Genomic DNA, 15,643 nt, shown 5'->3' on the forward strand with positions numbered 1-15,643 from the left:
GATGATTAACTGTGCCTGCCACACATCATCAAAAAGATTTTGAGAAATGTGTCAGTGAATATGTAGAATCCTTTTTTTTCCTTCCTTCCTTCCTTTCTTCCTTCTTTCCTTCTTTCGTTTTTCATTATTTCATTCCATAAATGACTAAAGAGCATTTAAGTAAAATGAAAATGTGGCATAATTCAATAATCAAGCTCTATTCATGCCTTGTCTATATAGTCTAGTCCCCTAGTAAATATAATAAAGAGGTACACTCATTAAGAAGCTGTAGAAAAAAAAGAATACTGAAATAATTGAGTTCCTGAAATGCTGTATAAAGAGCATATCACACTTTTTTGTTTGTTTATTTTGCCATTTTCACTTTGCTTTATTTAATTTTGGGTTGCTTGGTGGCTTCAATGAATAGTCAATGCTTTAAACTGAGTTCCCCAGCCACACAATCTGTCAAGAATCATCTAATTCAACATTTATTGAGTACCTGCTATCTCTAAACACTCAATAACAGTTGCACATATAAAGCAACTAAAAATTCTAGCAAAAAAAAAATTTAATAATTTAAATATACCTGTGACATAGTTCTGACTTTCAAGTATGGAGTTTTCTTAGAGCAAGGCATGCCACTATTTCATGTCATCCTTACGTAGCTGCCATGTTCTTCATTTATTTTCCTGTCACTGTATGCGCCGCTTTTGTACATTTTTTCTCTCCCCTTTAATAATTACTCCATTTATCTAAATCTATTCATGTATTCCTCATTTTCGAAATTTAAGGTAACAGATAGAGAAACAGATTAATTCCAAACAGCTCCACAGAAACATTGTACCTGCAACTCCTGCCATGAGTAAAATTGACTTTGTATGATTGTTGAAAATTTTTCTCACAGGCACTATAACTGAAAGTGTTCAGCATAAAAGCAAGTTATCACCTAGGTTCCTCCTATTAGGCACACTCATGTTACAGAAACATAACATGCACACTATATCAGCATTATGAACAGACCCTTGGATAGTTAACAAGAGTTGTGATATCATGGATGTTTATGATAGTCATAGTTTAAGATTCCTGGAAATTTTAACATTTGAGACATTATATTAATTGTATAACTCCAAAGGAAATAAATGAAGAAAAATTAACCAAGTTTGACATTCATTCACTGGATACACTCAAAGAGCCGATTACCAAAAGGACTCTACTGGATTTTCATGATAATTCCCAAAACTAAAGTCTCCTATTACCCAGAGCATGTATGTGCACCCTACACCTGCACACTATTAATGTGATAATGCCTGATCTTCCTCTGCTACCCCTAGAATATTGGAATCTGCAGGCTTCCCACCCACACTCACGGCTCTGTTCAGTTTGAGTCTCATCTACAACTATCACTTCACTATTCCTTAAATCCAACAAATCCTAAGTCTGCATCTGTAGTTCCAGCCTGCTCATCATCTCTGACCATATTTCCATCTTCCTTCTACGTAATCCATATTCCAGGAATTAGCCTACACTCATAGAAACTTGGTATCAACCGTTTATTCTATAAGCTTATTTCTGTGTTCACCATCTGAATTCAAAGTAGCACAATCTATTTAGTAGACTAGGAGGGAAACCCTATTTAGGTATTTAGGTATTATCCTAAATACTTCTATCCCCCTTAACCACTCTCTGAAACCATTCATAAATGTCTACAGAAGTGTCTACTCTGAACTCTTTCATACATGTCTGCCCTTTTTGTTCTCACTGTCACAAATCTAGTTCAACTCACTATTCCTCATGTGGGCTTTGGTCAAACCTTTAAAAACTGGTCTCCCTGCCTCGAATCACCACTATAGCCAAAACATCCTCTATGTTCCTTCTTCATTGTACGAATATTTGCTGAGTACCATCTATGCGTCAAGCTTTGAGCTGGGCAATAAGTAAAGAGACCTAATAAAATGAAAGGTCTCTCCTCTGTGAGCTTAAGCTCTAGTTCAGGAGATAAACCTGCAACCAAGTAAATAAACAAATAAGTAAATACCACACAGGAAGTGCTCTGTAGGGAATAACCAGTGGGGGTCCACTAGAGAGGTCAGGAAATACCTCACTGAGAAGGTGTCACTTAAAATAAGATCTAAGAAAGAGACCAGTCCCAAAGAGTCAAAGAGAAGAACCACGGAAGAGAGGTCCATGGCAATAAAGAGATTTCAAGGGCTGGAAGGAAGGCCATGTTGATTAGAGCCTAGCTGATAACGGTGAGAGTGTGTAAGATGAGGTGTGAGGGGTGAGTAGAGATGAAATCACCCACAGCATTTTGGGCCGCTCTCAGAAGTCTGAATCTAATGTGAACACTAATTAGAAGCCAGGAAAGAGTTTTATGCAAAGGAGTAACATTGCATGATTTATGCTTTTTGTTTTAACTTGCCAGAATTATGTTTCCCAATCATGAATGTCAATCTTCTGCTTCAAAAAAGCCCAGTGGCTCCTGATTAATGGGGTGACCACATACTCTAGTTGGCTCAAGTAAACCCAGGTTTGCCCCTGTGTTCCCAGTGTAATTATTAATAGACGCTTCCTTTCACCCTCACAAGGGTCCTTGTAAAAACCATAAATTGCATGGTCAACTTACTGATAAGTAATACAGTAAAATATTCCTTAGGTTGACATTCAAGGCCCTTCTGAATCCAGTCCCAAACTCCCTCTCTACCTTTCTCCCCCAGGACATCTCTGCCTTATAAGTGTTTTGGTCATTCTGAAATGGAATGGTGGCAATATTCTGAATATACTATATATTTCTCTACTCCTGGCCTTTGCTCATGCTCCTGCATCTTACTAGATGCTCTGTAACCATTTCACTGACAAGTGGACAGAACTTTGAGACCCAGAAGTAAAAAGCCTTCCCAGAAACTAGGGAGAAGGAGTAATTTCCTGCTCTGTATTTTGTCAGTCTCTCTATTACAGTATGTATCACAATAAGGTTAATTATTCATTCTTCTGTTATCTCTGCTAGAATGGAAGATAGTAGCAAGGACAGCACCTCCTTGTATGTGTTTTGGGGTTCTTATCATCCACACATCCCTGGCCCATAGCTGGTATTTCACATTGAACTGTTAGATTAACCACTTAATATAAAAGCAAAATAAAATGTATAGTAAAATAATAAAGTTGAACAATGATATTTTAAAAGACCTTATTACCTTCACATCTATACTATTTCCATTCTCTAACTTCATTCCAAAGTCAAATGTAGCCCATTCATTTGAAAGTGACAATAAAATTTTAATGAATGACCAGAAGTTTAAAAAAAAAAAAAATTACAAGGCTAGAAGATGTTAAGCTTTCATGCAAACTAAAAATTTTCATGTTTTGGTAATACATTTCTAAATAATTGTGCAGCTGAAATAAAACAGTTTGACATAGTACCAAAAGGTGATTTTATATACTCACCACTCTTAAAAAATCCTGAACAAATCCTGCTCATAAGAAGTTTTTGACGTAATTGCAAAACTTCAGCTTCCAAGACTTCAATTTTTGATCTCCATTTTGACGACTCCTCTGACAGCAACATAGCAAGGTGCTCTGTGTATTCCCTGCTGCTTTTGTCTGCTGGTTTTGAGCGGATAATTGCCAAGGCCAGAGCTAGCTTTGAAGTTCTCAAATACCATTTTTCAACATCCATCCTGGCTTTTGTCCCTATCATTTAATAAGAAAAAAGTTATAGAATTCTTTTTAACTTGTGCAGTGCATTTCATTTGCTTAAAATTGATTTTGCAGAGTAACACTAATTAATAAGTTTATAATAAAACTTGACACCAAGTAACAGAAAAAATATTCAGGGCTTGAAAACAGTATGAGAAAATTATGCAGAAGAAAAATGTACACACACGTGCACATTAAATATATTAAGATTCAGTAGTAGGTTTAGACAATTTGACAACTTCTTGGGGTGGAAAAAACACACATTAATTCATTTAGTTATTTCTAACCAGAGACATACATCAGAATCTCTAAGGGAGCTTTTAAAATATATTCCCTCAAAATTCTGATTCAGCAAATCTTGGGCATTATATTTTGAAACATATTTTATATTTTGAAGGCTTTTATATTTTGAAGAGTCCAATGAGTAATGAGAACCATTAAATTCAATCATCTATGTATAAATTTAAGTCCTTCCTTTCCTCCAACCCATTCTGTTAAATCTTGCATTCTGTAATGAACCTTTTACCTGCCATTCCTGCCTATAGCCAGCCCTCTCCAATTTATATGGAGAAGAATCTTTTTAAATATTTGCATCATTTAAGTTGGGAGTCTATTCTTATTCTTTACTTCCAAAAATTTTCAATCATCACTGTGAGCATACTTTTGCAAACCAACAATGTGTCACAGTCTTAAAATATAAACATACTTATGAAGACCATATGACAGACCACAGCATACACTGGCTTAATACCATCCTACTGAAGTATGAGCCCCTTGTGGCCTCTGCCAGGCTTTATTAGATTATCATGAGAGTTGTGTGCATAAAATGTGCTAAATAAAAATGTTTAATGAAGATCTAAAAGTAAGATGACCCAGAATATTCAGGACTTTCAGTTGTCCCACCTATCCTATCAACACAATTTCAAATTCTTCACCTTATATTTCAAAGTTTATTTTCTTTCATTTTCCTAGCCTATCTTTCCATTATGGTTGGATCACATTCAACCAAACAGCTACAGCCCAAGTGTACTCCTGTACACATCTCTGCTCATACATTTTCCACTCCTGTGATGCCCTAACTTTCTTATATAGCTGCCCAAGCCCTGACTGCACACCCTTTAAAGAACAACTCATATACCACCATGTAAAATCTTCTCAGGACTTTTCCCACCCACAGCAATGTGTAACTATCTGATATCCTATAATTTGGCACTGAAAATGTACAATCTAACAAACAGCTTAATGCTGTTAAATTATACTTAGCAATGAACACAAAAATCTGTGTAAAATATGTTCATCAAAGCATTGTTAATATTGAAAATGGACTGACAGTTAAATTAATAATGGTATGACTATACAAAAGAATAGCCATTAAAAATTAGATTTTCAGCAACTTTTTATTAGCCTGTAAAAGTATTAAGTACAACAAATGAGGACATGAAATTATATGTACAAAAGGACCCAAGTTACATAAAAAATGGGTAATACAAAAAAGTAAATAAAATATATCTCTATAGAATTATTGGTGATTTTTATCCTCTTATCTTCATTTCTTTGTTATTTTTCTAATTTTTTTTGCAATGAACATACATCACATTATAATTAAAAATTTAAAGAAACTACATTTACGGCTGGGCGCGGTGGCTCACGCCTATAATCCCAGCACTTTGGGAGGCCGAGGCGGGCGGATCACGAGGTCACGAGATCGATACCATCCTGGTCAACATGGTGAAACCCCGTCTCTACTAAAAATACAAAAACTAGCTGGGCATGGTGGCGCACACCTGTAATCCCAGCTACTCGGAAGGCTGAGGCAGGAGAATTGCCTGAGCCCAGGAGGCGGAGGTTGCGGTGAGCCGAGATCGCGCCATTGCACTCCAGCCTGGGTAACAAGAGTGAAACTCCGTCTCAAAAAAAAAAAAAAAAAAGAAAAAAAAGAGAAGAAACTACATTTCCAAAATCAAAGTACACAGCTTTGTATTTTCACAGCTGTTGACTACTCCAATGACTAGGTACTGTTAAGATGAACAAGCTAATCAGAATTATAGCTCCACTTATTTTAGCTTTTTCAACAACCATTTTACACCCTGGATCATCCTCCATCTGTCGTCAGCAATGGGGGCAGTGGACTCTGACATTCGTTACTCTCAGAAAAGTACCCTATGTGCACAGCACAAACATATGGTTTTTGAGACCCTCATCAAGAAGTCAGTCTGCTAATATATAAAATTATACTGATTTTTTAAAAAGTTACTTATTCAAAGGTGGTTCATTTAGAAAAGAATCTCTCATTCGATATAAATAGTGGGATTCCAGGCCAGAAGAAAAAAAAAAACTAGAAAAAACAGTTTATTAGCACAAGAGGACAAAGTTCTCTGGATAATAAAAATGCAGCAAATTCCCTGTCATCCTGTAGAGATATTTAATTAACTGATTTCAGCAACCTGATTTATTAAATGTTCTGATTTTTAAGTTGCTGCACATGGTTTGTTAATAGTGTTAAAATCAGGCTGAATATCAGCCATCAGAAAGAAAGACCAAATTATAAAATTCTTCTGAATTGTAACTATATCAAGGTCAGGGTCATTTGTCTGAACATTAATTAGATTTGTATTACAAAAGAAAAGAAATAATTACTAATAAAGAGGTTTAGCACAGGCTTATAGGATATAAACCACACTTAAAACACACGTAGAACTACGACATACAACCAAACAAAACCAGGTTTTTAAAACTGCTTCCTCATGTTTGTGTGTGTGTGTTTATAAATGTATGCCTTCTTAATTTTAGAACAGTATTCCTATCCTCAAAGTATCATTGGCAAAATAAAGATAATTGTTTCCCCTAATATTTCACGGAAGAAAAATGAACTTCTGTGGCAAAAAAAGGAAGACATATTTGGCCTCTGTCCCCAGTTTCTGACACAAACCTCCTAAATCTCTTAGAATTTCCTGAGGTAGCTCGTGGCAGGCCCCTAGAAAGCTTCAGGATAGGAACTAGTTGCCAGAAAAATCAAACCACAATTAAAAGCTTGGAACTTTCAGTCCCACCCCTCAACCTCCAGGGAGATAAGAGGGACAGGAGACTGAATTAATAATGTATTATGCTTTTTTGATGAAATCTCCATAAAACCCCCTAACCAATGGGGTTCAGAGAGTTTCCAGGTTGGTGACCACATCAGGATGCTGGGAGGGTGGCACACCTAGAAAGGGTGTGGAAGTTCTATGTAGTCCTCACATACATGGCCCTATGCATCTCTTCCATCTGGCTGTTCTGTGCTGTATCCTTTATGGTAAACTGGAAATATGATTTGATGTGCCTTACTCAGTTCTGTTAGCTATTCTAGCAAGTTATCAAGTCTGACTAGGAGGGTTGTGGGAACCTCTGACATTACAGCTAAGTCAGACAGAGTGCAATACTTGCAACTGGTATTTAAACTGAGTGCAGTCTGATGGAACTGAGCCCTTAAACCTGTGAAGTCTGATGCTAACTCCAGGTAGTTAGTGTCAGAATTGAGTTGAGTTGTTGAACATCTAGTTCGTGCCCAGAGAATCAGAACTGATTGCTGCTATTGGGAAATAACTCAGCTTCCTAAATATATTTTCTGTTACATGGAGAAAAATCAGAAGTAACTTTCAGAAAGTCTTTTAAAATTCAATTTATGCTCAAATAATTGGAGTAAATAATGAAAATGAATGTTTAATATCTCTCAAGAAGGTATGTACTCTCTCTTAATTCTTTTTTTTTTTTTTTTTTTTTTGAGACGGAGTTTCGCTCTTGTTACCCAGGCTGGAGTGCAATGGCGCGATCTCGGCTCACCGCAACCTCCGCCTCCCGGGTTCAGGCAATTCTCCTGCCTCAGCCTCCTGAGTAGCTGGGATTATAGGCACGCGCCACCATGCCCAGCTAATTTTTTTGTATTTTTAGTAGAGACGGGGTTTCACCATGTTGACCAGGATGGTCTCGATCTCTTGACCTTGTGATCCACCCGCCTCGGCCTCCCAAAGTGCTGGGATTACAGGCTTGAGCCACCGCGCCCAGCCTCTTAATTCTTAACAGTTTAAAATGTTAATAGTCTTTTTAGAACAGAGCATCAGTTGAAGCAGGGCTTGCTTTTTTTTTTTTTTTTTTTCCTTTTTTTGCATTTGTGAGCAGTTCTTGCTATATTAAAGCAGTGCTGTGAAAAAATTTCCTCATATTCCCTATGACCCTGGATTTTCCTTCAGGTAATGCATGCAGAAGCAGATACTACAAACATTATTTTGACCATTTTTATCTGTTTTATTTCTCCTGCCCTAATTTTTCCTTATTGAACTTTAATTTGCTATCAACTAGCTAATTTTCTGAACTGACAAGTGCCTTGAATTATAACTTCAAATTCTAAAGTTACTTCATTACTAAGATCACTAACAAAACATCTATTTTTAAAAAAAAGATTTTTGCACATTGATTTCGTATCCTAAGAGTTTGCTGAAGTTGCTTATCATCTTAAGGAGATTTTGGGCTGAAACTATGGGGTCTTCTAAATATACAATCATGTTGTCTGCAAATAGGCAATTTGACTTCCTCTTTTCCTAATTGAATACCCTTTATTTCTTTTTCTTGACCGATTGCACTGGCTAGAACTTCCAACACTATGTTGAATAGAAATGGTGAGAGAGGGCACCCTTGTGCCAGATTTCAAAGGGAATGCTTCCAGTTTATGCCCATTCAGTATGATAATGGCTGTGGGTTTGTCAAAATAGCTTGCATTATTTTGAGATGCATTTCATCAATATATAGTTTATTAAGAGTTTTTAGCATAAAGGCTGTTGAATTTTGTCATGGGCCTTCTCTGCATCTATTAAGATAATCATGTGGTTTTTGTCAGTGGTTCTGTTCATGTAATGGATTACATTTATAGATTTGCATATGTTGAATGAGTCTTGCATTCCCGGGATGAAGCCTACTTCATTGTGATGGATAAGCATTTCGATGTGCTGTTGCATTCAGTTTCCCAGTATTTTATTGAAGACTTTTTCCTGTACACCAATAACAGACAAACAGAGAGCCAAATCATGAGCGAACTCCCATTCACAATTACTACAAAGAGAATAAAACACCTAGGAATACAACTAACAAAGGATGTAAAGCACTTCTTCAAGAAGAACTAAAAACCACTCCTCGAGGAAATGAGAGAGGACACAAACAGATGGAAAAACATTCCATGCTCATGGTTAAGAAGAATCAATATTGTGAAAATGGTCATACTACCCAAAGCAATTTATAGATTCAATGCTATCCCCATCAAACTACCATTGACCTTCTTCACAGAACTGGAAAAAACCACCTCAAACTTCATATAGAACCAAAAAAGAACGTACATAGGCAAGACAATCCTAAGCAAAAAGGACAAAGCTGGAGGCATCACGTTACCTGACTTCAAACTATGCTACAAGGCTACAGTAATCAAAAAAGCATGGTACTGGTAGCAAAACAGTGATGTAGACCAACGGAACAGAACAAGGCCTCAGAAGTAATGCCTCAAAGATCTACAATCACCTGATCTTTGACAAACCTGACAAAAACAAGCAATAGGGAAAAGATTCCCTATTTAATAAACAGTGTTGAGAAAACTAGCTAGTCACATGCAGAAAGCCGAAACCAGACCCTTTCCTCACACCTTATACAAAAATTAACTCCAGAAGGATTAAAACTTAAACATAAGACCTAACACCGTAAAAGAGTTCTCTGGATAATAAAAACACAGCAAATTCCCTGTCATCCTGTAGAAATATTTAATTAACTGATTTAAGCAACCTGATTTATTCAACGTTCTGATTTTTAAGTTGCTGCATATGGTTTGTTAATAGTGTTACTATCTTAGTATTGATCCTACAGAAATTGACCATATTCTGTATTTTTCTAAGTGCAAATTATAGAAAATGCAGAAGACTGAAACGATCCTTATCTCACACCATATACAAAAAACAACTTAAAATGCAATAAAGATTTAAACATAACATGAAACTATAAAATTACTAGAAGAAAACATAGGGGGAAAGCTGCATAACATGGGTCTTGACAAACATACTTTGAATATGAGAGAAGGATAGGCAACAAAAGTCAAAATAAACAAATGAGATTGCATCACACTTAAATGCTTCTGCACAGCAAAGGAAACAATCAACAGACTGAAGAAACAACCTGCAAAACAGGAGAAAGCAGTTGCAAATCACGTCTCTTATAAGGGGTTAATATCCAAAATATATAAGGAACTCCAAAACCTCAATAGCAAGTCCCCATATGTACAGGCAACCAAAGCAAACATGAACAACTAGTATCATACCCAAGTTAAAAAGCTTCTGCACAGCAAAATCACAACCAACGAAGTGAAGGGACAACCCAAGGAATGGGAATAAATATTTGCAAACTACAAGGAATTAATGGCCAGAATATATAAGGAACTCAACTCCATAGGAAAAAAATCTAATAATACAATAAAGAAATGGGCAAAAGATTTGAATAGACATTTCTCAAAAGAAGACATCAAAATGGCAAACAGACATATGAAAGTGTTCACAGCATCACTTATAATCAGAGAAATGCAAATCAAAACTGCAATTAGATATCATCTCATCCCAGTTAAAATGGCTTATATCCAAAAGACAGGCAATAACAACTGCTAGTGAGGATGTGGAGAAAAGGGATCCCTTGTACACTGTTGGTGGGAATGTAAATTAGTACAACCACTATCGAGAACCATTTGGAGGTGCCTCAAAAACTCTAGGAATCTCACTTTGGGTGTATACTCCAAAGAAAGAAAATCAGTATATTAAAGAGATACTTGTACTCTATGTGTGTTGTAGCACTATTTATAATTACTAAGATTTGGAAGCAACCTAATTGTATATCAACAAGATAAATGGATAAAGAAAATGTGGTACATATATGCAATGGAGCAGTACACTCAGCCATAAAAAACCATGAGATATAGTCATTTGCAACAACATGGATGGAACCAGAGATTATTATATTAAGTGAAATGAGCCAGAGGCAGAAAGACAAACACTGCATGTTCTCACTTATTTGTGGGATCTAAAAATCAAAATAATTGAACTCTTGGACAAAGAGTACATGAGAATGCTTGCCTGAAGCTGGGAAAGGTAGTGGGGGGACCTAGGGGAAGGCAGGGATAGGAAATGGGTACAAAAAAATACACAGAATGAATGAGACCTACTATTCAATAGCACAATAGGTTGACTACAGTCAATAATAACTGTGTTTGCAACTCAAAGGATAAATATTTGAGTGGACAGAAACTGCAGTCTCCATAATGTGGTTATTTCACATTGCATTCCTGTATCAAATTATCCCATGTATCCTATAAATATATATACATACTATGTACCCACAAAAATTTTACAAAATATAAGTTTTTAAATCAATAGCAAAAAAACAACAAAAAATGTGTAAAATATGTGAATAAAAATTTATCAAAAGAAGACATATAAATAACCAACAAGTGTACTTTGTAAAAATCTCAACATTGGTAATCATTAGGGAAATGCAAATTAAAACCACAATGAGATATCATCTTACTCAAGTTAAAATGGCTTTTATCACAAAGACAAAAGATAACAAGCATTGGTGAGGATTTGGAGAAAATGAACCCTTTGTACCTTATTGGTGAGAATATAAATTAGTACAACCTCTATGGAAAATAGTATGGAGATTTCTCAAAAGCTCAAAATACAACTACCATATGATCCAGCAATCTCAATTCTATGTATATATCCAAAGGAAATTAAATTAGTATGTCAAAAAGATAGCTCCACTCCCACGTTTACCACAGCATTATTCACAATAGAAAAGATGTGAAATCAACCTGTGTCCATCAATAGATATAGAGAGAAAGAAAATGTGGTATATGTAATAATGAAATGCTATTCAGTCTTTAAACAGAAATTCTGTCATTTTCAGCATTAATGAACCTGGAAAACATTACACTGAGTGAAATGAGCCTGGCGTACAGAGACAGATTCTGCATGATTTTACTATATGTGAAATCTAAAAAAGTCAAACTTATAGAGACAGAGATAAAATGGTGGTTTCCAAGAGCTGGGGGCCAGAGAGGAAAAGGGGAGATGTTAGTTAAAAGGCATAAAGTTTCACTTAGACAAGATGAATAATTTCTGGAGATCCATGGTACAATATGTGACACAGTTAAAAATGTTTTGTATACTTGAAAATTCCTAAAAGAATAGATCTAAAGTGTTCTCACCACACACAAAGTAAGTATATGAGGTTATTGATATGTTAATTAGTTTGACTTAACCATTTCTTGACTTAATCACTTTATACAATGTGGCAGTGTATACTGTAAATTTATGTAATTTTTATTTGTTGATACATAAATAAAACTGGAAAAATAAATAAAAGAATAAATAAATAATTTTAGCTGATTAAAAATGAAAAATGAAGAAGCATTTTGTATGAAGTCTCTGAGCTCTACACCAATCATGTTTTTATTGTGATGAGAAGCTTAGCCTATAGAGCTCACCTCCTTAATTCTGAGACATCTTCAACTGTAAAATACACCAACAATTCAACAACAGCTTGGGTATAGACAGGGGGAATGAGAATGAAAGAAGAGAACTGCACATTAAACACAACTTTAACTGAAATTTTAAAGGGCTTTCAGAATTGAGGAAACATGGTCAATGGAATGAGACTCTGCCTCCTAGAGAAGTCTAATCTACCTTCCTGATCAGCTTTCCCAAATTCCACTAAGCCCACTGACTTCAGGCATTTCCACAGCCCACAAATGAAGCATGTCCCTTCCTCTGAATGCCTTTTCTGTTCTTTCCACTAATTCAGAGGACACACGGATTTTGGAAATGTAGCAGAAAACTTTCCAGTACGACCAAGCAGCAAGCTACTATCCCTTGTATCCCCAGTGCCATGAACACTGGCTCAGAGCAGGCACACTACTAAAAACCAGTGAGTAAATGAATGAATGAATACATCAATACAGGTCTTACAATCACAGGGCTACTTGGTCACCTCTTAACCCTGGCTCTCATTGAACCTTTGTCAATTATATATTAGGAGAATAACGTTGGAGTGTGAATAGGTTAGGAAAGGAACCTAATTAGTTAACCAAAATGTCACATCTGTCTCTATTCACTCAATAAGGCATCCTTTCTTGACTATTTCTATTGAATCTACTCTATCCAACCTATGCCCTTCTACCATATAACCTTCAATGTTCACCAGAATTATCGAGTAAAGAAAATTCGGGAAAGATAAAATCTGTTTCATATACAGTTTTAGGTAAGAGGGTAAGCTATAAGGGAGAAAACGAGATTTTATCTAATGTGAGACCTACACTAAATACTTGCCAGGAAAGCAAGAAACTGAAGGACACAGGCTAAACATTCCTCAAATCACTGAGATGAACTAATAAAGCGAAGCATGGGTGCAGAAGGAAGTCCTCATGTACCATGATAGTGAAATATGCACTTACCAAATGCCAGTGTGGGGTACAGCAGAGCTGGCAATGCTAGAACAGTAAAAAATTGCAAGACTTTTGAGATAATTAGTTTCATAGTTTCAGAAAAGTTTGAACAAGGTCTAACGTGTAATTTTTGGATTAGATCCATCTGACAAATTTCCTAATTACTGTTATAGTTTCAGCACATATGGTACTGTAAAGTGTTCAGTAGATTTATATCATATAAAATTTTACATAAAAGAATCAGGATTTACTCTAGATTTTGAATTTTTCTACTTTAATTGTTAAGGGGTCCTGTAGAAGCCTTTCCAGCAGAGTCTGTGCATGACAGGAGGCTTGCAAAGATAAAAGGATACTGGCTTTTTTCCTTTCTGTTCCCATCAAAACAAATCAACTATCCATCATTTTCCTCTTGTTGAATAATAGTTAACTAAGCATAGATTTTAATTGTCTACAGTCTCTTATCACTATTTTTTAAAAATTCCATCCCACACATTGCCTTTTGATTTCAAATTGCTTCTTTGTTTTGTCACAGAAATCATCTTCTCTGGATTCTGGTAGAATTTCACACGGGAGCATGCAACACACATATTTCATAAGTTAAGATAAAGAACAGTGACTCAGAGATTTAGAATCATGTACACATGGCACAACCAGCAATCACATTCCACTATGTAAATCCATAAAAGGGAAAGGGAAGAACATGTACTATTAAAACAGATTGTCAAAAAATATTTTAAAAGAACTATAGATATTTCTTGGTTATACTGGTATTTCACACACTGAAATTGACATAATCCTTCTCACATATTGCTCATAGAGTACATAAAAAATAGTCTGATGAACTACATAATACAAATTCATAAACTTCACAAATTTGGATTCTTTATAAGGCTATACATACCCTGGCAGTGAAAAAAGTCTTGTGTCATAAAATAAGAAAGAATATACGATGAATACAGAAAGCAAAGAAATAACCAGAAGAGACAACTGACAGAGGTTGTGCCAATCCCAGTGGAGAGGCCAGACTTTTGAGGACCAGCTGAGCCAGGGCCTGAGCTTCAAGGGAAAGAGGTGATTAAAGCGGGGAGATGATGAAGTACAGAGTTCCCTGAAAAAGGTAAATGGCCCTATACAAAGGAGTCATTTTCTAAATGACAAATTAGGAAATTGATTTTTTTCTAACTACTACTATGTAAAGCCTTCTGAATATACTGAAGATACAAACTCAAGAAATCAAAGACCCTCAGAAATATTTTTTAGGGCTCATTTTTAATTCTGATAAATGATCCTACTTATCAGTCTTATTTAAATTTCACCAAGGAGAATACAACAAATTTCTGATAGCAACTGAGAGTGTATCATAGCTTCTCTCAGGGCTCCATTTTACAAGTAAATCTAATACTTCCTTTATTATAGTCTACATGTATTTTTATACTAAAAAACAAAATACAGCTCTACTTTCACTAGCTTCAATGGCCTACTAAGAGAGAGGGACTGTTTCACAAATATGAAGCCCTTCCATTCTATACATTTTCTAGCACATGATGCCCTTTGCATTTTTGGCCTGTTAAACTCAGTTCCTTAACTTGCTCCAGGTAAGAAACGCACAAAGGTAATATAGCTCTTGTTTCAGGTTAGCCATTGCTCAGGACTGGTCCTCTAGTTTCCATGTTCTGTGGCCAAGTATCCTCTGAAATAAGAGAATAACAGATTCAATCTACTTTCATCCCAGTGGGCAATACCCCACTGAATACTATGACAACCCAAACCAGCTAAATACTAGAAGGCCAAGTATCCTCTGAAATAAGAGAGTAATAGATTCAATCTACTTTCATACCACAGAAGTTGCTCTTCTCCACTAAAAACCCATCAATCATAGGATCCATGCTACTAGCCCCACTACCCCACTGAGTACTACCACAACCCAAACCAGCTAAATACTAGGCCATCCTTAAAAAACTACAACACCCTCCAGGGCAACAATAAAAAGCATAAGGCATATGTCCATGGCACTAGGGGAAGACATACAAAATAGAAATTCATCTCTAGGTCTCCTCCTTGTAACAAGCCATTCAAGGTCAAAAGAGTCAGAAATCCTGCAGTCTAACAACTGCTGTCTTCTCTTCCTAGGCAAGTATAGTCATGTGTCCCATAATAATGGGGATACCGTCCAAGAAACCCATCCTTAGGAAATTTCATAACTGTGTGAACACCACAGAGTACACTTACACAAACCTACATGGTATCGCCTACTACACACTTAGGCTATACAGTATAGTCTATTGCTCCTAGGCTGCAAACATGTATAACACATTATTCTACTGAATACTGCAGGCAACTATAGCACATTGGTAAATATTTGTGTACCTAAATATATTGAAACATAGAAAAAGTACAGTAAAAATACAATATAAAAGATTTTTTAAATGGTATACCTGTATAAGACACTTAAGATTAATGGTTCTTACATGT

The 15,643-nt window shown here is 35.9% G+C and overlaps 1 protein-coding gene across 1 annotated transcript in view; it reads right to left on the reverse strand.

Moving 5' to 3' along the window:
- MEI4 (meiotic double-stranded break formation protein 4) overlaps positions 1-3,652 on the reverse strand; it is a 181,226-nt gene extending 177,574 nt beyond the window's left edge. The window contains exon 1 of the mRNA XM_010334154.2: positions 3,421-3,652. Within this exon, the coding sequence (XP_010332456.2) occupies positions 3,421-3,652 (232 nt within the window). The remainder of the gene's footprint in view (positions 1-3,420) is intronic.
- Between the last annotated feature and the right edge of the window lie 11,991 nt (positions 3,653-15,643).

The sequence above is a fragment of the Saimiri boliviensis genome, chromosome 4 (genome assembly GCF_048565385.1).
Source record: "Saimiri boliviensis isolate mSaiBol1 chromosome 4, mSaiBol1.pri, whole genome shotgun sequence".
Classification (NCBI taxonomy): domain Eukaryota; kingdom Metazoa; phylum Chordata; class Mammalia; order Primates; family Cebidae; genus Saimiri; species Saimiri boliviensis.